Here is a 22,854-nt window from a genome sequence, read left to right as displayed (position 1 = left end):
AGTTGGAGGTCTCATGTTTCCTTTACTTCCTTTCCAAAACTTAATACAAAGTTGAAGTAATCAAGACTATGTGGTCCTGGCATAAGGATAAACATAGAGATCAATGGAATTGAGAAATAAACTCATACAGTTATCGTCAATTGATTTTTGACAAGGGTGCCAAAGAAACTTCAGTAGTGAAAGAAGGAACGGTCTTTTCAACAAATGGTGCTGAGACAACTGGACATCCACATGCAAAAGAACTGAAGACGGACCCCTGCCTCACATGATATGTACAAATCAATTCAAAATGGATCAATGTCCTATATTCAAGAGTGAAAACTATAAAACTCCTAGAAGAAAGCACAGGTATAAATCTTCATGACCTCACCATTGGGCAGTGGTTTCTTATATAAGACATCAAAAGTATAAGCAACCAAAGAAAACATAAACAAAGTGGATTTCATCAGAATTAAAACTCTTTGCGTTTCGAAGGACCCTAGCAAACTAGTAAAGAAAACGAAAAAAAACACAAAAACCCACCAAATAGAAGAAATATTTACAAATCAGATATCTAATAAGGGACTTATATGTGGAATATGTAGAATATGTAAAGAACTATTACAACTCAACAATAAAAGAAAATTTTTTTATTTGAATATAGTTGACATACAATGTTACATTATTTCAGATGTAGAACACAGTGAATCAACTTCTAAGTTATGCTATGCTCACCACAAATGTTGCTCCCATCTGTCACCACACAATGCTAATTCCTAATATGTATACAATTCATGATTATCTCGAAGGAATCTAGAGCAGGTTTCTGGTTTTGAAAACTGAGTGCCACGTAATGAGATGTTAAGGAGAGGAGGAGACCAGGTTCTCTAGGGAAACGAGTTGGAGGTACCAGTGTGACAGCCCGAGCGTGACGTACAGCCCACGTCATGCTACAGCTTCGCAGGGGGAGGGGGTCAGGCCTGGGCTAAAAAGACAAGCTCAGGAGACATCTGACCCCAAAAAAGGGCATTTTTGTTCACTGCACATGAACAAAGGAAAGAAACCTAGCTGGTCTGCTGCTAGAAAACCATACAATTAACCTAACTATGCTAATCTTTTTATTATTGTATTTCCCCTTATTATTACTATGATCAAAGAAGATTCTGTACTATCTCAATATGTTCTCTCTGGAAATGCTCTTTTAGAAAATTCAAGTTTCACCCCGAGAACTGATTTTCAAGATAGGTTGTCAAAGGTTTGGCTCTGTAATGGTCTCCTATTCTAAAAAAGGGGGCGGTCCTCAAAGTCATCCTTGAATATACAAAAGTTTTCTAGGCCAATGTGTCCCTTCTCTCTTCCACTTCGGTAAGTGTGGCGCTTAAGACTCCCTCTGAAAGGGGGGGTGTCAGCAGGAACATCAGCCAATACTGTGTTCCCTCTGTATGCAGGACGTATAAAAGATAAGGCCCAAGGGAGGTGATTTCAAGTTAAGCCAGTAAAACAACAGTAACTCCTCAGATAAGATTCTTTTGAGGAGCAGGGAGCTTCTCTGGGAATGGACAGACAATGAGTACAAATGAACGCAGACATAGGGTAGGGAGAGTAACTTCAGATGAACCCAAGGTTTGTTCTACTGACCTACTCAGAGCAGTCCTCCTCTTGGGAGTGGTTTGGAACCCAAGGTGAGGAAAGCCTAAAAAGGAACCAAGAGTTTTTTTTAGAAGGGTTTCCACTGGAAGTTTACAAAGGGAGATGGCGCTCAGCAAAAAGACCTCCTTTAAGAAAGGCACATTTGTACTTCTAAGTGGCCAGTGTTACAAGCAATGAAGTGTTTCAAGTGGCTGACAAAACAATAAAAGCATTGTTGGTCCCAGGTCTTATTCTGTAGTTTCAAAAGCCCATGAGATCTGGCCCCTCGAGACGGACGAACGAGAGACTTCCCTAGCCTGACCTAGCCATTGGAGGGAACACCTTTACTTCCTGAGCAAGTCTTACACTTCTGTAAACTGAGTTCAACCAGTAAAGAACCCCTCCCATGAGCACCATCACTGTGAATTCAAATTGGTCTAAGTCACAGAATAAGGAACAGCAAGTCTATTTTCAGCTAATTCCAGCTAGCAAGAAAACACGGACCTTTACAAAAAGCCATGCTCCGAAAGTTCTTTCTGGAAGAAAGGGGTTTGGAATTTGTATTCCCCGTTCCCACAGAAGCGATGATGAGTAATATCTGAGAGCACAAAGGCTTCCTGACGGTGGCCTGTCTCTGAGGCACAAATATCTACAGCAGGCCCAGGCCCAGGTGCCCTCTTCTGGGAGCAGGACTGCCTTCTCGTTCTGCTTTTCTGACCACCACATTTCTTCAAATAATCCTCTTCATTATGTGCCTCCCGCTGTTCACTCAAGACGCTATCCTCACAGCTACCAGCACCTACCTGCTTTCTTAAAACTGCTCTGACAAAAGTTATCAGGGCCCTTCTAACCACCTCATTCAGTTATTTCTCTGAAACAGTTCGCTTTGCTGACCCGAAGGCCCTCTTCAGGCCACTTTCAGGGAGTTCACTCTCCTTTTCTCTCTCTCTCCCTCTTGGAACTCTCCCCCACCTGTTGCCCAACCTCCTGACCATTTCTCTTTCTCACTAGTTGATGCCTTCTTCTGTCCATCTTTAATGCTGGTGTTTTTTTTGGTTCCATAATAGGCTCTCTCTTTGTTCTACCTCTTTCTTAGGGGAAGACACACTCCTGTAATTTAAAATGCCTGGCACATAATAAGTGGTTTCACTGTTACCCTTCAGACCTGATTCAAATGTCACCTCCCGTCCAAGGCCCTAATGTCTTAGCCAGCCTCCTCCACACTCCCTTCCTTCCACAGAAGAATCCTGTCATTTGTGTTCTCCAAGCACATCCTATAAACCTCCGGTTTCGCGATCAGCACAACCTACTCTATGGTTATAAGCTGGTCTCCTGCACTAGACTGTGAGTTCCCCAAGGGAAGAGTTGATTTCATTGAATTCACAATGAAGCACACATCTACAGGTCAAGCACGGACACAGAAGACCTGGGGGATGTCAGGATCCATAAAAGGTGATCTTTGCCATTTAGGAGCTTAACTCACAGTTAAGTAGGAAAGGCAGACATCAAAACCAATTAGTAAACACCAGGAAGAGAAAGTGCAATATTCCCTAGTTCAACCCATCAATATGTATCAAGTGCCTATTATAAGCCAAGTACGATATTAGGTACTAGAGATACAGGATAAACAAGACAGGGAAAGGAGATGTGGAATTACATTTTAATAATCCCTTAAATATCCCGGAACTGCTTCTTCTACGTCAGACCTTTCAAACGAGGGATTTCTCATTATCCTACAACATTGGACTTGACTTTTTCAGTTGTTCCTTCTTAGTCATTTCACATATGATGCAAGATTCATGGAGTAATACCCTTTTTTAATATCCCCCGAAGAATCAAGTATGCATTGAATACTGCATCTTCAAGCAAATCGAGGTTTATTTAATAGCTTTTAAGAGGTTATTTTAATAATACATTATATGTTAAAAAAAAAAGAAGACAGTAGGAAGGGAAAAATGAATGGGGGGAATCGGAGGGGGAGACGAACCATGAGAGACTATGGACTCTGAGAAACAAACTGAGGGTTCTAGAGGGGAGGGGGGTGGAGGGATGGGTTAGCCTGGTGATGGGTATTAAAGAGGGCACGTTCTGCATGGAGCACTGGGTGTTATACGCAAACAATGAATCATGGAACACTACATCAAAAACTAATGATGTAATGTATGGTGATTAACATAACATAATAAAATAAAAAAAGAGGTTATTTTAGGAGATAATAGGTGCTACCAACATAAACATGCAATAAAAAATTATGCAGATCTTAAAAGGAGAATAACAAATAGAAGGATAATAGTTCCATGATTATTCTTAGCTTAAATGAATAAGAATGTTAAGCTTAAACTCATAAATAACCAAGCAATATTCTGGATGCAGGAAGGAATTTCCCTGGTGACCCCATATCAGGTACACACTTGGGCCTTGAAGTTGGGCAATACTTCCTTCTATTGCTAAAGGGGACAGTTACAAGTCTTGAAAAGGTAATTCTCATAGACTAGCCATAAAGTCATCAGAAGCTTCTAAGCCAGTCCAGATCTTAAATTGAGCTTCCAGCATTTAGATCAGGTAACTGAAAACTGAAAGCAGATTAAGGCCTTGGACTCTCCAATCATAGCTTATTTCTCCTTTAATGCTCTCAGAAAATCTTCTCAAATTAAGTGTGGCTTATCCTCTGGCACAGCCGTCTGTTTAGGTAACATGTTCTTATTCCCCTGAGAAATAAACCAAGGAGAACAAACCAAAAAAAAAAAAAAAAAAAAAAAAGTGGAATTTGAAAATAGAAAAATCATGGTTACTTCATATCTCTGCCTCTGCAAACTTATTCCAATATACCTAATGATATTTTTTTAGAAGAGAGCCCAAGTCTATTACATAGCAGTGGTCTGGGAAAATCAAGGCATGACAACATATAAAATCACAGGATAATTTTGCTTCAAAATTCCCAGTGTCACAACACAGTGGCAACAGCTCTCTTGCTTCTAGAACCACCTGAGGATGGCATCTGGACCTTCTTGGCCTTCTCCAGAGTTAAAATGAATGGAACTATGTCATGAGAATGAGCTATGAGACTGGATAATCAAAAGATTATCCATCAAGAAGAATTTTCACTATATACTCAACAAGATGAAACCTGCTTCTTTACACATATCTGACCAAATGCAGAGTCCTGAGCTCCATGCAGCTTTGGAAAGTATGAAGCTGTGCTTTCCCATTACTTACTTATATTTCACCAAACAGTGAAGACATGTGTCAACAATGGAGGCAAACCAGGGAGAGAGAGTAATATCTTAATTCTAGTTCTAAGTGTATAAAGCAATTTGGCTGAAGTAGAAGAGTGTCACTCTTAGGATAACAAAGTTTTACCTTCTCAAAGATCTCATAAATGGGCACAAATGAGCCATAGGTAATGACGATTATACATGTAGTCATAAAACTCCATGAAGGTTACTTAAGCTCAGTCACCTACAAATTCTTGTTGGGAGTTGTCTGCCTTTTTCCTCCCTTAATGTTGCCTTCAACGAAAGAATCAAGAACAGGAGGATCCTGTCTGAACTTTTAAACTTCCCATAAACCCATTCCCTAGCCCTGTCATTAATGAACCCTGATGAATATTTACATGTTAGCAGCTTTTAAATGCTCCTGCAATTTGTCTTCTTAATTAATGTATCTTTGCATCTAATTCATTTCTTCAAAAGAATCCAAAAAGTGAACATTGTGAACATACTATGTTTATGATAAGTATGAGTTTTTGTCACTTATACCTTAGTGTGACACAAATTAATCAAAATTAACACTTCGCACTGGGCCACTCATTTGAATACATGATAAATGGACTAGTAAACATTAACAAAATATTCCTAGAAATTAAATGTTAAGTTAAAAGCATAAATGAATGCAAAGATTTCACAATGCTGACAACCCTTAATTTCAGACTTTGGAAACAATGCAGATCTTCTGGTTGACATTTTAATAAACACAGCAGTATCAGTCCTCAGGTAACCCACTCATGTGTCATACTCAATGATTAAATGAATTTTCTACACTACTGATTTTATAAAGGAAAAGAAGAGTCTAAGGTTTTGTTAAAAGTCTAAGCTAGCATTTCCTTTCCAATTTTATTTCAGATTTACCAACTGCCAGTGTACTTTAAGCACATAAAATACTGGCAGCACTAAGTTGCTTGGCAAGAAAGGCCAAGCCAACTATTCTTGTCATAACTCACGCGTAAACTACCACATTGTCCTCTAATTTCACTAGGTCAAGCCAAGCAACTTGTACCTCAACCATGCTTTGCAACTACTTATACACACATACATATACATAAAGTGTTAAAGCGAGATTCCCTACCTCTGTTGATGGTCTACAAACCTTTTCTTAACTCTGATTGTATATAAACAGTAAGCACTGGGCCAGTGTATCTGGGAAACTGTCCAGGAGTTCCTTTTGAAAAACTAAAATCCTACTGTCCAGCCCTGAATAGCTGAATTTTCACTCAATCAACCAAAGCTAGAATCCCAAGACCCAATTCCTAAAAATCTAGGAGTTGTTGTCTTGGTAGAACTAACATATACCAACTGTATGAATGCAACTCACAAATAATTAGAAAAGTTATATAAAGTATTAATTCAAAAATATTGTTTAGAATCTTCAAAGGTAGCCCAGATTTCAACCTTAGTCATTTCGTATATATGCCATAGTACAGATATGGTTCTGTATCAACAGTGTCTCCAAGACATATCTGCTTTTATTATCTAAAGGAATTTTGTTTATTATCCTCATTCTGGCCCAGCCACTCAATAACTTGGCATTCAGGTTGATTATTTTCTGTCAACCAAGCACCATATATACTCCAGGCATCATCAACAAGCAAGTAATACAATTTTATTATCAACTATAGGCCTAAAGAATACGAAGATGAAATTATGTTTTTGGCATATTTCAATTATCTAAAACAGCCTACATTTTTTTTTCACAAAATAAGAAGACTAATACAAGGAGAATTTAAATACAGATCAAATTCCACTACTGGAAAAACAATATATAAGAAAAAAGCTCCAAGTCTCAGGCGATAAGTCAGCTTGCTTCCATAAGAGTCAGTATAAAAAAATTCTTCACTAAAGAATTCTAATACTCCCTTGGAATTCAATTTAATGAGATTTTACCAATATTTACAAAAGATCTTAAAGGTGTTTAATAAAATCTGTAATTTTCAGTATGATACCGATTTCATATAAAAATAAAGTAGGGAGCCTAACTCAGTTTACAACTGTGTAAGATTTTTATTTTCAATGCATTCCCACATATACTATAGTAGTAATAAACATTGTTCTCATGTATACTGTTCAATGAAATCACCCACATTATGAAGTCCTCTTGGATTTTTCACTTATTTACTACTTAGAGCACCACTGTGCATCTGGTGGGCTCCCAATAATTATTCATTAAATTGTTTCGTTTAGTGGGTAGACTGTAAGATCATAAAAGGCAGAAATTGTATTCTTTTAACCTAATTTTTTACAGACCTTAGAAAGAAATCTTGCAGATTTTAAGTAGTCAACAAATGATTACTGATGAGAAGACTGTACTCATGGGATTAATAATAATTTAAATGTTTTCAAATAATTTATTTCTGTGGGACAGGAGAGCAGAGTTATAAATGAATAGACTCTGGAATCAGTCTCAGGTTCAAAACTTGGCTCTGCCCCTCAGTGGCATGTGACACTGGGAAAGTTGATAATCCTTGCAGGGTCTCAGTTTCCCCATATATAAAATTGATCCCCTGATGCTATTTGCCTCATAAAAGTGTTACAGAGATTGAAAATGATCAGGTAGGTAGTGACTGGCACAGAGACCCAGTGCACCGTAATGCATGATGCCTATTCGGGTATGACACCTTAAATTACAAGACCAGAGTAAGATATCTGGCATGTGGAATTTTACAGCCTTTTGCCAGCCCTCTAAAATATTACAAGGACCTTCTGTCCTCCAAAAACTAAACCTATTTGGAGCAGTCTGGATCGCTGAAGTTCCCATGAGTAATGATGATGATCTCCTACTAGAAGAAGGAGACTGGATTTGCAGACACAGCAACCATCACGCTGGTGTATTTCAGACTTGGTTCTGGCCACAGGGTTTATACCTCTTATCACATCCCAAACCTAGGTGACCAGTACCCTAATATCCAATTTTTATATGTTTCCTGACTTGAAACAACTACGATCAGGAGCCCTGGCTTAAAAGGGGGATTCTGGGACCTTCTTGGGGCAATCACTGCTTCAGATAGCAGAGCAGCTGGGAAAAGAAGACAACAGGCCCCTCTAAGTCAGGTTGGGTAAGAGGACTTGAGGAGACCACAGGCATACAGCCTGCTGAGAACGACCAGCGTTCTGTGAAGAGAAGTTGTCGAGGACTTGGAAATGGGTAAAAGAGAATACTGGGTATCCTTTCAGTAGAGGGCTGGTTTTCTGCAGCACATCCTGTGGGAACTACCTGATTTTAAAAGGATGCGCACCTCTGATTTGTCTGTGAGGCAGGAGTCCATTTTACAAGGCTATTGGGATAAACATTAAGTTGTGCAGAATCAATAGCGATGCAAATAATTCTTGTCCCCAGCAATACAAGTGATTATTGTTCGGTAGAGATACAACTGATTTCCATCCCATAGAAAAGAACACTCCAACATTTACACTCACAGATTTGCCTTACGGAACATTGGTCAGTTTCGTATCTATCAGCAAGTTCATTCCAGCATTCCTGACTGTATGTGTGTATAATATCTGCTCTTCAAATTCTCCTTTAACTGATTCAAATATCTTACTGGCTTTCTCGTTAAATAATGAGTTAATTAAATATTGGGCATATATTTGCAGAAAGCCCGGATTTCAGATTTTTGAAAATTACAATTTAGCGCTTCTGGTAAAGGAAGCGCTCTTCCCAGCAAGGTCAACTGATGTGGCAGAAAGGGGTTTTTAGTTTTGTCCAGACCGATTTAATTCTCAAAAAGGGACAGAGAAGTGAAACAAATGTCAAAATGTTTAACAGCTACTGTATTTAGGTAGTGAATGAATGAGTGCTGTAAACTATTTATGTACTTTCTTTATGACTGAAATGTTTCATCACTTCATTTTTAGAAGTATTTTTTTTTCTACTTACTATTACAGGTTTATTATACAGGATACAAATGAAAAGCCAGAAAACAAGGTACAGAACTATTTTTAGAAAGAACTAGTTGGGTGGGAAGGAACGGGAGCACAGGTAGCTCCTCCTGACTTCTTCCTTAGCATCACTTTTTCCCACGGAAACAAATACATGTGATAAGCTTCTATTCTCCTGCAGACTTACACCTGTTTCTCTTCCGTGATACTTCAGCGCATCCATCATAGTAAGAGGCGCATTAAAGGCAATTGATAAATGTTCATGGAATTGAATTACCGAGAATATCTGCTCTAACATTAGAGGAAAGTGACTCAGACTCAGGAGGCTGAATTTCTCAGGGAACCAAGGAAAGAAACTGTCCCATACTATGTTGTAAACCCAGCTCTCGGGTTCCCTCGAGAGAAAGGCTTGTTTTGGTCTACACTTGGCAAGTCCCTCTGACGATCCATGCCCAGAAAATAGCCTAACAGTTACCTGGAGGAAGCCCAATTGATAGGTCCAGCCCAAGCAACTGGCAACCAGGACTCAGCCCAGGCTGTATTGATAAAGAGATGTCAAAGGCAGCTTTCTGATGGGTTCTTTTACAAGATTATTAACAAGAAGTCACTGAAATTTGTTAGCAGGAGGTGTCCAGGAGTTACATCTCACTCCCATGACTCTTCTTCATAATAATCCTACCACCATGGACCAAGATGTTAGCACCGATCCTTTTCAATAGCAAATGTGCTTGGAAATGCTCTTCACTGCAGGAGGAATGTATGGCATAGTGGAAAAACTACCTCAATTTGGAAGTCACAAGACCCGACTTTGACTCCTACTCAACCACGTGATTTATTCTGGCCAAATCACAGACCCTCTCCAACGAGGCGCTGCCTCAACTGCAAAATCCAGGTACTTACTTGGCCACATCGATTTATTCTATAGAGCTAATAAGATGATCAAAAGAGGATGACACTGCACAGGACAACATATATTTATATTATCATTCTGATCTAGCCAAATAAAATCACCTGTACCCCAACATAACCAAACTATAAAGTGGGCAATACCTAGCTGGAGTTATAAAAGCATGGCCCCTGTGCATTAGGAATCACACTGTTTCTGCTGGCTGCCTTGGCTATAAGCTGATATTTGTCAATCAACATATTAGAAAAATTAAATGTGACATGAAGAGGTACCTGACATGCAATAGTCTGCCTTGACTCCTTCTCCCTGGATGATTTTTTTTTCATAAGATATAGGGGTAACCAAGATTTTTATTTTTATTTATTTATTTATTTGAGAGAGAATGAGAGAGAGAGAGAGCATGAGCAGGGGGAAGGGTCAGAGAGAGAAGCAGACTCCCCACTGAGCAGGGAGCCCAATGCAGGGCTCCATCCCAGGACTCCAGGATCATGACCTGAGCCGAAGGCAGTCACTTAACCAACTGAGCCACCCAGGCGCCCAGGGTAACCAAGATTTTTAAAGGAGAATGAATTCTTTGGCTTAGGCAAATACTTGGTTTGACATGATTTGGAGTCAATGAACACATGGCCTGAAATCCACGGACATTCAATAGGGTTGCCCTCCCCCATGTTTCTTAAGAGTTCTTAGAAGCCACTAAAAGTGTTGGAGAATACTGACATAATTGGTCACAACCATTTTAAGAGACTTGCTATACAAAGGAATATAACTTCCTTCCTGTATGAATCATATACCAAAGGCAACTGCTTTCCTCATTGTTGATTACCTACTGTAATAGAAAATGTTTGCTTGTAATGGAATGTTTACTGTTCCTTGTGCAACCTGTGGCATTTAAGTTCCACAGATCTGCTCGGCTGTGATTTTCAGTAGGAAATGCTGTTAACATTTAAATGTTCTCTCCTCCTTTCTGTCTCCCCTAAGAAAATTACCAAGATGTAGCCTGGATTATGTCCCTCTTAGTTTTTGTTTTCTTTTGGGAAAAAAAAAAAACAAACCACTACAAAATAAAACTCACATAAGATGCAAGTACTCACTTTTTTAAATTTTTGGAATAATTAGGTAAGACCTTAAAAATCAGCCTTGTCTCCAACCCTTCCTCCTTCTCCAATGATCGGGCACATCTTTTGATCAGTTTCTTCAACCAACATCTCCAACCAGAGATGAAAAAAGCTAATATATTAAAGTAACTAAGGAAACCAATGTATTAGAATCACCAGTGGATTTTTTAAAAAAATTTTTTATAATTTTGCTTTGCTTTCCTTTTTTGTTTTTATGTGCCACTAATAAAATTGGCTAATTCAATTCTGCTCCCTGAAAATAATGGTATCTTTCTTAACTAGAGCCAGTTTCCCCATTCACCTATATGCAAACTATGAACGGTGAGGCTGTTTTCAAGACACACCCTTCTCAAGGCTGTGGGTTCTGGGTTTCTTCCTGCAATCCACAGAGCTATAGGTTCCCACAACACTGCCCACCCTGCCTCATTTACCACATTCTCAACTTTCATCTTGCCCCACACAGAGGGGTGGTGTTTGAAGAGAACACTTGGGACAACTACTTCGAAAGCAGTTGGTGGAGATTGGCACATTCACTGGGCTTTGCACTTGTCAATCCCCATTGCTCCACAAAGAAGCTGTGAACCAATTTTATCCTGCAAACCAGAAACAGGAACTGCACGGGCCTCTAACAAGGCCTCTGAAACAGGAAGCAGGGGACAGTCCTTGTAGCCACCAGAGGGGAACTGACCCGTAGCAGAAAACTCCCAGAAGGCTGGCACCAGCCAAAGCCACGGTGAGCCAAGGCCACAAATGTGCACTTATAATTAGGCTTCACCAGGAGGTGGAACCCACTCGAACTACCAGCTGATGGATGTCCCAAGCCGACCAGAGTGACCAAGTTGAGGAAAGAAATCAGGATCCCAAGAATCTGGAAAGCGGGGGCAGTCATGACAATCTGCAGTTGACAATTTGGGGTAAGAAGTGGGTGCTCTAAAAACAAATTTATTTGTATGCTTTGGAATTTGCCTTTTTGTTTTAGTTTTTTCCAATTTTCTAGTAAAGTTCCTTTTGGAACATTATAATTTTGCTTCGATTGACCAGTTATCCAAAACAACAACAACAACAAAACCAAGAGGAAGCCCGGTGCTCTGCATTCACAGGGGGTGGGCGGCAGTTGCTCAAACGGTGTGCCAGCAAAAAGTTAAAAGCCCAGAGAACAACCATGTGTGGGACACCACTGGGATTTTTTTTTAATTTTATTTTATTATGTTATGTTAGTCACCATACAATACATCATTAGTTTTTGATGTAGTGATCCACGCTTCATTGTTTTCGGATTTTTTTTTTTAAATACCTTCCTAACCAGAGTTCTTCCTTATGAGTTTGTCTCTCTTTACTCTTTGGATAATTTTGCTAAGGTCTGTTCCTTGTGCAAAGAAGCAGCGATGAAAGATATGAAGGGACTACAAGGTGGTGTACATCAGAGGTTCTCAGCACGTTGCTCCATTGCTCTGCTGATTGGTGAGATAAGTGAAATGGGGGAAAACAGAATAATATTGAGTTTTCCCGCACATTTACTGTATGCAAAGAGCTATCCTTTATTCTAACGTTATGCCTTCCCTAACTGAACGTAAAAATGGCTTTTCTTTTTAAGAGATCGTGGCAGTAGGTGGCTGGTTGTTGAGTTCTCTCTCTTTCTCTCTTCAATAGCCTTATTTGGAAAAATGAAAGGTTGACAAACACATGTCAAGTCTTCCAATTTTTTTTAACTGGTCCATTGGAACCACTATTTATGAAATACAGATTTCACCCTCTCCCTCAAAGTATATGAGACAATATATAATAAAAGCTTCCCTGGATTTAAAAGTAGAAAATGCAGAAGTGGGCTAGAAGACTTTCAAGAACTTGTCAGTCTGGGATAGACAGGAGACAAAGGTTGTGTTTGTTTTGCTTTTTATCAAATAAGATCGGAAGTCCCAAGGAGCTATGCTGGGAGCCAGTAGAACCAAAGGAGGCTCAGATGCCATCAGAAAGTTCAGATGCCTCACCAGTGACAAGGCCTACATGAGCGACTTTCATCCCAAGCCCAAGCCAAGCAGGAACATAATAGAGATGAGATGATAAAAGCTAAATTACCATCTCAACCAGCATGTGTTTCCTTCCTGTTACCCACTGTTGCTACAGGGTGAAGGGTTGAGGACCAGGCTGCCATCTGCAGGGAGCCTGGCTTGGAGAAAGTCTCCAGTGCATGTAATGGCTGGGAGGGTAGGGGAAGCAGGCAGCCCACCTAATCCCGTGCCCACTGGAGGGGGTGGAGTGGCCTTGAGCAGAGTGATGTCCCTGGCTCTTACATCAAGAAGAAGTGGAGGGCCATAAACAGAAGGTCAGGAGGGGAAGAAGTTTGAAAGAGGTGAAAGTGTTAATGGATCCCCGGCTGGCACCACCTCCTCCGGTCCAGTCACCAAGTACCCAGCACTGAACATCAAGTACTGAGCACTGGGCAACACCCAGCACCCAGCACTGAATATCACTAAGCATCCCTCTTCTCCCCTGCCCAGCCTCCCTCCTCCCCCTGTAGCCTTCCCATCCTTCCTGTGTACCTTACCTCACCACATCACCTCCAGTTATCCTCACCCACCCAAAGTGATGCTAAGGTAACATTTGGCCAGGTGTCACCAGAAACTAGATGAAAGCAGAAGTTACGGATCGAACATAAGGAGAAATGTGTTCAAAGCCCCAGTTTTCGGTCTTAGGAACACAACTTTCCTGAATGTTTAAAGTGGTGAGTGGGCTCCATATTTCAAGTACGCGGAGTTAACAAGGCTTCTCACAGGCTAGTCTCAGAATCTCACCATCATCTATAATACTGCTTCTGAAGAAAAGCATGCTCCTGGTTCCACGCAGTAACCTTCAGTCATTTCACCTGAATGAATGAGTATAATCTCTTTACGGTTTAGTTTCCTTATAAACAAAATGGGGGGGGGGGGGGACATTAAAGCCTACTCTCGCTATACTTCACAGAACTGATGCTCATTAAAAAGATCTGTGTTTTTTTAAGACACTGCCAGTCAGATCTGTCTACCTGAATGGAGTAGCTCTGTATCACTAATGTCTGTTATCTCTGACATCTCTTTGCTTTCATAGAAATTTACTGCCTACAACGCAGGGGGCTGGGAAGGCGCGCTGTTAGCTTGCCATTTGCCATCTCTGAGTAATAGTCTTATACACGTAAACATAATGAATTTTCACAAAAGCTCTGATAGAACATTAGTTTCCTCTCAGAACAGAAATGAAAGAGAGAATGACAAGTGTAGTCAAAGAACAAACTAGATTACAGTTAAACAATAATCAAATGGGGAAAACCTTTAACTGCAATCTATTCTTTAGAAAGGCTCCAGGACACACAGATAGGGGAAGCTAGTAAAAATGCAACCAAGCTTTAAGTCCTTGTCCATGCCAATAAACTGAGCTATTCCAAGTAGTCCTTGCTCACCCGTCCACCCCAGTTCAGCTGTCACCTCTGAACCCGCCCTACCCCCAGTCTGATTCTAGAATCTGTTTCCTGGGACCCCTGGCGTTTTGTACGGACCTTCACAGAGGCTGCAGCGCAGCTGGGCTTTATACCTGTCTTACCCACTAACCGTGAACTCCTTGAGGGGCCAAGAACATGATATAAAAAAGCAGTTCATTCACCTCAAGGGATGGAAATAATTCATTTTGTATTCATGTAATTTTAAAATGCAGAATTTGAGAGCTGGAGAGAATTTCAGAGACCAATTATTCCAAGCTTTCCCTCTCTTCTGAGATTTTAAATGACTTGCTCCAAATTAGACAAGAACCAAAGACCAGAACCCAGATCTTGACACTCTTGTTCTGATGCTCTGTCCCAGCATACCATGCTGCCCTACCTTTGCAAACTCACAGAGTTAAATGAGGGAGTCTTAGAAATTTAGTTCAATTTCCCCCTCCACTTCGGCCCTTGGTCAAGTTCATAGGCCTTTGGAGGAGATGAAGGACTTTGCTCACAATGATGTGGTTCAGAGCAGAGCCAGGATGAAAACTCAGATCTAACTTGCGGGGCCAATGTTCTTCCCTGTATATCATAGTGATTCAACTTTCCCGTGGAGGGAGTGAATGCAGAACAAAAGAGAGCATGGCCCCGGGGCCAAAAATCTCACCAGGCCTGTTTTTGTATAGCTTGCAAAACTAAGCATGGTCTTTTACATTTTTAAATGGTTGAAAAATATTCGAAGGAATCTGAAATGCAAATTTCAGTGTCCATTAATAAAGTTTTACTGGAATACAGCCACAATCACATACTTGTTTAGGGACTGTTGTGGCTGCTATCGTTAACAACGCAGAGAGCTGACGAGCTGCGAGAGGGACCTCCTGCAAAGTCTGAAATATTTACCATCTGGCCCTTCCCAGAAAAATCTATCCCTGGTGGAGGAGAAGCAAGCGCTCTCTCAGAAATCAGGGAAAAAAAAAAAAAGTTTTACTACCAGCAAACTCAGCAGCCCTCAGTGGAGAAAAACAAAGGATTTGGACAAAACTGATACCATCTTCACTCGGTCACATCTTCATGCTGAATGACAGGGCTCAGAGTTCACGTCACGCGCATAAGCAAGGGTTAAATTGGGGCCTGCCCAGCTTGAATGAAGCAGTAGATGGGACAGAGCTGGCTCAGTAACACAGGTCTTCCCAGAGCGTCCTCCCCACTGCACCCCAATGGCTCCCGAGGTCCCTGCCAGCTCTCCATCACATGATTCCAAGATAGAGAGCTTCCCTTGACTCAGAGTAAATCAGCCCAGCTGAATGGAGGCAGCAAGGGCAAAGATGACCTTTTAGGGTCAGCCACCTGAGTGGAACCCTGCATTGACCAGTTACTACCTATAAGTCCAGGCCAGTTACGGAGCCCTTGGTTTTCTCATCTAAGAAGAAGAGTTAAGTCCTTCCTTCACGGGCTTGTTTGGGGAATTAAAGACACAGTTCAAATGTCAGTTCCCTTGTCATCTTCCTCTCTCCCTTTCCCACAGACAGTTATTTGGAGAATAAACAGTAAGTGAGCCTTGTTACGAAACTTTCTTTCAAATTAGCTTAGAGTTTAAGATGTTTTTTATAGAGTCTTATAAAAAATACGGAATCTATCAGAGCAATAAAAATAGGCTCAGTATTTGCTTGGGTGTTTTCCTCACATATCTTTCAGTTCTTTGAAGCTTGAAGCTTCTTCCAAAATATAATCCCAAAATAAGAGTGCTATAATTTTTCGAAAAGTTACGTTTATGCAATCTTTATAGCAAGCCACACAAAAAACTAAGCTATAATATATCATACTCATGTTCAGTTATGAAGACCAAGACTGTAAAAAATACCAGCACCAGAGAGCCCTAGTTTATTTAGTCTGGCTTCCTTAACATGAATTTCTTCTTGTTCTTAAAATATTCAGCTTTGGCTGAATTCCAAAGCTGACATAAGCCTACTTCAGGTGTTTTGAAGAGACTGAAGAGAATCAGAACTGAAAGCAAGACTGGAATATAAAATCTTTTATGTGATCACAAATGCAAGAACCTTATTGTTTGAAACCACCATTAAATCAAATTTTCCACCCACACTTACAAAAATAAATATGTATATATTCTCATATTTGGTTGTACAGAGTACTTAAGGTTAATTTCAATAGCATGTTATTATTTCTAACATTGGCAAACAGATACTAATTGCATCAGTCACTAGAACTGCAATGACACTTTCTGAAATCCGTGATAGGTTGAAAAGATACATTTTTTTTATGGATTATGCTAGCAATCACTTTAAATAGCCAAACTAATCTTAGTTATTAAAACAGCAAATAGCATTTTAAACAATGTTAAATTATGCACTTTCCAGCCTATCATGGTATATGGGGTAATAAAAAACAGACCCCGGTTCTCCCACCAAAATCCTTACAAAGAAACCACATAAGTCTAGTGCAAGCGACAAGGTTATTGCTTTTGGAAGTTATTGGATGGAAGTTCAAAATGGTAAGGCTGGGACATCCAAGCTACTAAACATGTTTAAGTAAAATGACTTGGGAAGATCACGACACAGCATGCAAATTCGTATAGATCTACTCTGCCAGCAGCAGGCTGCGTGGTTCCTGTACTCCCAAAACTACACAGAGAAAAAAATGAGAGCGTCATCTCAAACAGTCACAGGTATATATAGAAGGAAAATATGGGCCAAACCTAACAGAAGAGAAACCAAGACACCAAATGGACAAAGGCTGATTGGGGCACTATCTCGCACTGCTGAAGAACTGAAAAGTTCTTTATACGGACCCATGGCTCCAGTGCGGGCGGGTGGGTGAGTCAGTCGGTCCAACACAAATACACACAGGATCTCGCATCAGCACCCACTCTTCCCCAGGATCAGCGAGCGCCAGGCGCAGTCACGCAGCGCCCCTCGCTGCCCCTAAGGTGGGGCAAGAACTAAGTAAGTAGGAAGCACGCTTGCAGCCTAGAAAAACACTCCCCCCCCGGCCCCCCACGGCGGCCAGGGAAAACGCGGCCCCTGACCGTGGAGGATGGGGAAGGGGTTGCACACGCACCTGCATTGTAAAAACGGTCCAGCACGGTGGTTTCCCCAAAGTCCAGTTTACCAAAATGCAGGGTCTCCAGTGTGGCGCCCACCGTCTCGCACGCCTCCCGCAGGCTCTGCAGGGCCTCGCTCTCGGCCACCACCAGCTGCCCCTGACTCGCTTCGTTGATCACATATGCCACCGTGGTCCGTCGGCCGCCTCCGCTACTAGAGTTGCCCCGGCACCGGGTGGCGCTGCTCCCAGAGGTGGCAGCGGGACAACCGGTGCCAGGGGCGGCGGCAGTCTCTACGTTCCAGAAGCTGCCCGGCGGCGGCGGCGGTAGCTGGCTCTCCTCGTCCTCGGCCGCCACAGCCGCTCCTCCCCTCCGGCTGCTGCCGCCCTCGGTGAAGGGTGGCACCGAGAAAGTGATGCCCTCGCCCGCTTCGGCGCTCATCTCTCCCGGCCGGGCTGCGGCGGCGGCGGCGGCGGCGGCGGCGTCCCCCGCCCAGCCGCACCGTCTGGCCAGCCACAGCTCCGGGCTGCTCCGCGCGCGCCGGGCTAAGCAGCTGCCATCGCGCGTCGCACCCTCCGCGCCGCGCCGCCGCCTCCTCTCCGGCGCCCTCTCCCCCGAAGGGACGCCGCTGCTCGGCGGTGGCTCGCCCCTCCTCGGCGCCTCCGTGGCCGCGCCGCTCGTCCGAGGCAGGGTGTAGAGTACAAGGGGTGGGGACGCCAGGTTGAGCGGGAAGGGACAGCGCTTCCTTCTCTTGGCCCGCAGACAAGTCAGCTCGCAAACCTGCGCCGCCGTGCAGCTCAAGGGCGCCGCGCTCGGGGTGCTGTGCGCCCTGGCCACCCGGAGCGCGGCCCCGGCTCCTTCCGTGCCGGGAGCTGGGAGGGGTCGGGGAGGGTGCCCGCTGGGTGGGGAGCTACCTGGCCAGCACCTCTCGGGCGGGCAGGCTCCCCGGGCTGCGTCCGGGAACAGCAGCAGCCGCAACCGAAAGGACCCGCCTCCCTCCTCGGCGGCAGCTCCCCTTCATCGGCTCTGTTTCCTCCTCCTCCTCCTCCCCTGGCCTCGTTTCTCGCCCGAGCGTGCCGCGGCCGCTTCGTCCCAGCGCCAGCCTCGCCGCTGGCGTCTCGCCGCTCCTCGCAGCCGCTCGCCCTGTGGGCCACCGGCTTCGGCCGCCCACTCGTCGCGGCACCGAGACTCAGGGCCCGCCCCCGGGGAGGGCCCTGCTGGGAAGCTCCAGCCGGGACGAAACCGACCGCGCCGCGGCTCCCGGACTTCGGCTGGGCCCCGAGCGCGGCGCGGGGCCGGGGTTCTCCGCCGTCACCCACCGGGCCCCCACCTAAGAAGACGCGGAGTCAGCCAAAGCCCGGAGCGCACGCGACCGCAGCTTGGCGCAAAAAAAGTCTCTCCTGAGAACGCCGGGGCTTGGGAGCTATCCGGCAGGCTTTTGCAGCGGTCCCCGCGGCCAGGGCGCCCCCCTCCGGCGCCTGCCGGGCTCGCCCTGCGCGTGGTCTGGTACAGAGCAGCGCCGAAGCGCTGGGGCTGCGCGGGGAGGCCCGCGTTGCGCAAAGCGGGCGGATTTCCACTAGCACCCGGCAGCCGGGGCCTAAACTGGACGGCCATCGATTCCCGACGGTGGCGCTCCGGGAGTGGCCGGCATAATTTACCAGGTCGGCCTCTGCTACTTTCCATTTAAAAAATTCCAGTGGCTATGTTAATATTTAGGCAGTAATTGAAACGACTTAACATTTTCATTTAGGTTCTTATAAAGCTTCCCCCCCCCCCGCCCCCACACACATTCTTTCTGGAGAAAGAATAAGGAGTCTATACCCCACTCCGCAAAGCATCATCCACCAGATGAAAGGAGGAAATTAAGTGGCATTCTATTTTTTAAATTGCACCACGGCGGGGGAGGGGGGAGGATACCTGGATTGCTTAAGAGCGGTGAAAAGGAAGAGATCTACTTCTTCGGGGAGCAAAAACATGTGTAAGTTCTCAGAGAACTTCTCCAAAATGCTCTAATTGTTGGGAAAACCGGTGAAAATTGCAGCGAAATAAAGTAACGACTTTGGACTTCCCATCTCGGAGATGGGAACGGAGATTAATGAGTTCTGTAAATAAAGTAGAATAATGCAAATTATTAATGCAAATTCAAGTTTAGAAGAAAAGGAAGGATAAAACAGTTGAGTAGTAGAGTTAAAAAAAAGGAAGGAAATAATAGTGAGGAAAAACACCTAGCAGCTACACAACCATATCCTCAACGAAGCAAGTGACATTAGCTTTTTCTAAAGGTTTGTAAAATGATAGAAGTAAATTTATAGTAAGGAAATTATATATCAAATGGGATCTATATGATCTCTGTCTGCTTTAGGACTTGATCTCATTAGTAAAGTAGATATTTAGTGAATCAGATGTCATACTGGAATAAAATACTGACAGGCTCCTAATAGATATACACATATTATTATTTCCAACTTGTCAAACCTCCAAACTCCTGTGGAGTAGATAATCCTTCACCCCATCCTGGCCCCAAACAATACATGCTGGAAATTCATTAGGACCATGTCAGGAAAACTAAAATGCCTAAATTCTCAAATTGCATTTTGCTACACAAATAAGATCTGAGATTATATAAAAAAACTATTTTCTAAAACCCATACCTTTTTAGGTCATTTCACCTTTGACCCCTTCCAGATCTTTTCAGAGCCATTTTTCATACACACAATTTTTATTTTTGTTTTACTTTGTTTGCTTTGTTTTACTTTGAATTGATGTAATAACTAAAGATCACCCAAACCCCCAGTGCAATGATATGACGGCTTCTAGTTGGTGCTAAGGCTCTCTCACTACCTAAATGGCGTGGTTTAGCTAATTAAACTTACATGCCATGTATTAGATTGAACCATATGAAATTTCCATTTTATAGCTAAATTCAGATGGTTCAACTTACAACTCAGATGTGGGGTCTGTGTAGAGGCAGAGAGTACAGGTAGGGTACTGAGACCTAGCCTGCTCTTAGCTTGCCAAGCCTGGCTTAGGGTGTCCTGGAGGAATGAAAGCCTTTTTCTAATTGGACTATTTAGAAGTTGTGCCTTTGCAATTTGTCTGTAAAGAAGGAGCACTTTTTCTAATCCAAAAGGACATCTAAGATGATAGTGGTGAACAGGGAAAAATCATTGCCTATCTTGGGGCAATATTTGTTTTGAAAAGGCAAAATGTCACGTGAATTTTAAGCCTGAAATGGACAAGGATCTCCTAGCTAGCTAGTTTTTGTTTTAGGTGACAAGTGTGCCTTTCTCTGTATCCTCAGATAAGATAAATGGGAATACAATATACTCTTAATTCCAAAAAGTATTTAAGGTTACAGACAAAACAACATAATGTTTTATACGTAATAATGTAAATATGAGTTCAAATTATCAGAAATCAATAAGGAAGCCAGTAAAGAAGTATCAAGTACCTGGGATGAATTAATAATTTAATTATTGCTAAGTTTAGCTCCATCTGTTTTGGCTGCCAAAATAAAAAGAAAATACATAAGTGTACATATAGTCATATGAAGAGTCAAGTCTTGTCCTGGCACGGAATTCTATGAAGACTTTATTATAGAATCCAATATAGAGTACATTAAGCAATACAATAGAATTGAATATGGATTTGTAAAAAAATTATATATGTTCTTCAAATGTATATTTAATATTTTTAGACGCCAAGAACACAATATTAAATATTAATTCAATGAAAGCATTTCAGAGGAACCTAAAATAATATAAATCAGATGCAATACTTTCTAGTTATATCACCTTAATAAATGTGAGGAATTGAGGGTATTATGTAATTCAGTGTAAGATCATAACTTAGTATTCTGCATCAAGGAAAGAAGGAACCCAAGGAAATAGGTAACATATTTCTTAGATCCTATCATAAATAGCAGGCTTCCCTAGAAACTTTTGACAGGAATTAAATCACAGTCAGTGAATGACAGAAGTATAATATCATATTCTATGGTCTCTTTACACTTTAAAAGGCATGGCAGCAAAACTGAAGTTTACCGGTCAGAATCATATTCTCACTCAGAGTCTATTTCTTTTGCACTTAGAAATAAGCCTTGGGACACCTTTGAGAATCCCTACAGGTAGAGTAAAGAATTTTCCTAATAAAGAGCTAGAGAAATACAAGGGAGAGATTTCTGCTTCTGATTATGACAGATTAGGTCTTTCCTTCTCACTGAATGAGCCTAAGAATGCTGGACAAAATTTGAAATTTAAAATAAAGGCATTAAAGCACTAATGAGATAATGAGGAACTATCTGGCCAGATTTTGGAAAAGAGGCTAGGGCTCTGGAAGGTGTTTTCACAGTTGGGGCTGCTTTAGGCCTGGCAGTTTTTGAGAGCCTGAATTAGGCAGCTGAAAGGCTGAACTAAATTTTTGACAACACCTGGAAGGACAAAAGCGAGGATGATATAGTCAAAAAGTAGGAGTGAAATAAAAGTAAAATGACTCTTACATGGATAGCACCCTGTCTCCAGGTATCTGAGTAACCCAGAAAAAAAAGTCTCAAACCCTGAAATTGGTTTAAGGTAATTCCAGACATTCAACAAACAAAAGTCACTCCAGAAGAAGATAACATCATCCTGGACCATGAATTATTTCTACAAATATAAGATCTGTGCATATAGGCAAACATTTGAATGCATGGTAGAATGGTAGAGGAGGAGAAGGATATGAACCAAATCCTGATTTTGCCATCTGTTCCTGAGTTCTCTCTTCCAAATCTACTCTCCATTCACATCCCCCTAGTCTCTGCCTTGGGAGGCTAGTCTGTATGAACTAAATCAATGGGCTTCCTTGCTTTCTGTTTACCAACTGGGATTGATCAATGGTGAGGCCAGGTAGGGTATCTGAGGGAGGAAGGGGATTGGGACTTTGTGAGTCACCTCAGGCTGGCTATGTTCTTCAATAGGAAGTCATTGCTTTTCTCAAGGGGCAGATCCTACAGGATCCACTTTCCTACAGGGCCTCATAACTGTCCCTCACCTTGTCCTCTGGTACCTAGAATTGATGATAACTCTGAAGCCATTAGCCCCAAGTTTCAGCACAATCCTTTGAAGCTTCCTTTATACCTCTTCCACACCTTTGTAATTAGTCTTTTTGCAAACAAACCCACCTCAAATTATCTTGTATCTTGACTCTGGTAACGACTAATGAGCTTTTGGAAATTAGAAAACTAATTTAACTCTTTGGGTCTGGTTCCTCACCCATAAAATAAAGTGTTGAATTAGATTAAATTGAAAATCCTTTGAAACTCTAATGTGTTGTGTTTAAGTATTCCGTTGAAATACCAGTTCCCATACTAAATTGAAATGTGTAAAGAACGAAAATACCATTGGGTAACGAAATAGTATATGGGGGAACTTTCTCTTTGTAGAAATATTCTAGCGAATACGCATAAAAAAGTCTGAGGTAGTTAGAATATCACCATTTTGCAACTTTTAATGAATTTGGATCCAGGTATGGATCATCAATAGTCACTAACATCACTAAAAGAGAGAGAACTAGATATGTGCTTCCTG

The 22,854-nt window shown here is 42.2% G+C and overlaps 1 protein-coding gene across 4 annotated transcripts in view; it reads right to left on the bottom strand.

Annotated features, from left to right (window-relative positions):
* Nucleotides 1–18,593, bottom strand: part of MAP3K5 (mitogen-activated protein kinase kinase kinase 5) — a 191,932-nt gene extending 173,339 nt beyond the window's left edge. For 2 of the 4 annotated variants that reach the window (XM_078054679.1, XM_036097478.2), the window contains exon 1: nt 17,308–18,292. In XM_078054679.1, the coding sequence (XP_077910805.1) occupies nt 17,308–17,731 (424 nt within the window). In that variant the 5' untranslated portion in view covers nt 17,732–18,292. Of the gene's footprint in view, nt 1–17,307 lie in introns of all 4 variants that reach the window. The other 2 variants (XM_078054681.1, XM_078054680.1) reach the window with 2 other exon arrangements.
* Nucleotides 18,594–22,854: the final 4,261 nt, after the last annotated feature.

Source organism: Halichoerus grypus, chromosome 9 (genome assembly GCF_964656455.1).
Source record: "Halichoerus grypus chromosome 9, mHalGry1.hap1.1, whole genome shotgun sequence".
Taxonomy (NCBI): domain Eukaryota; kingdom Metazoa; phylum Chordata; class Mammalia; order Carnivora; family Phocidae; genus Halichoerus; species Halichoerus grypus.
Note: the sequence above shows the minus strand (reverse complement) of the source record. Positions and strands in the feature narration are given on the sequence as shown.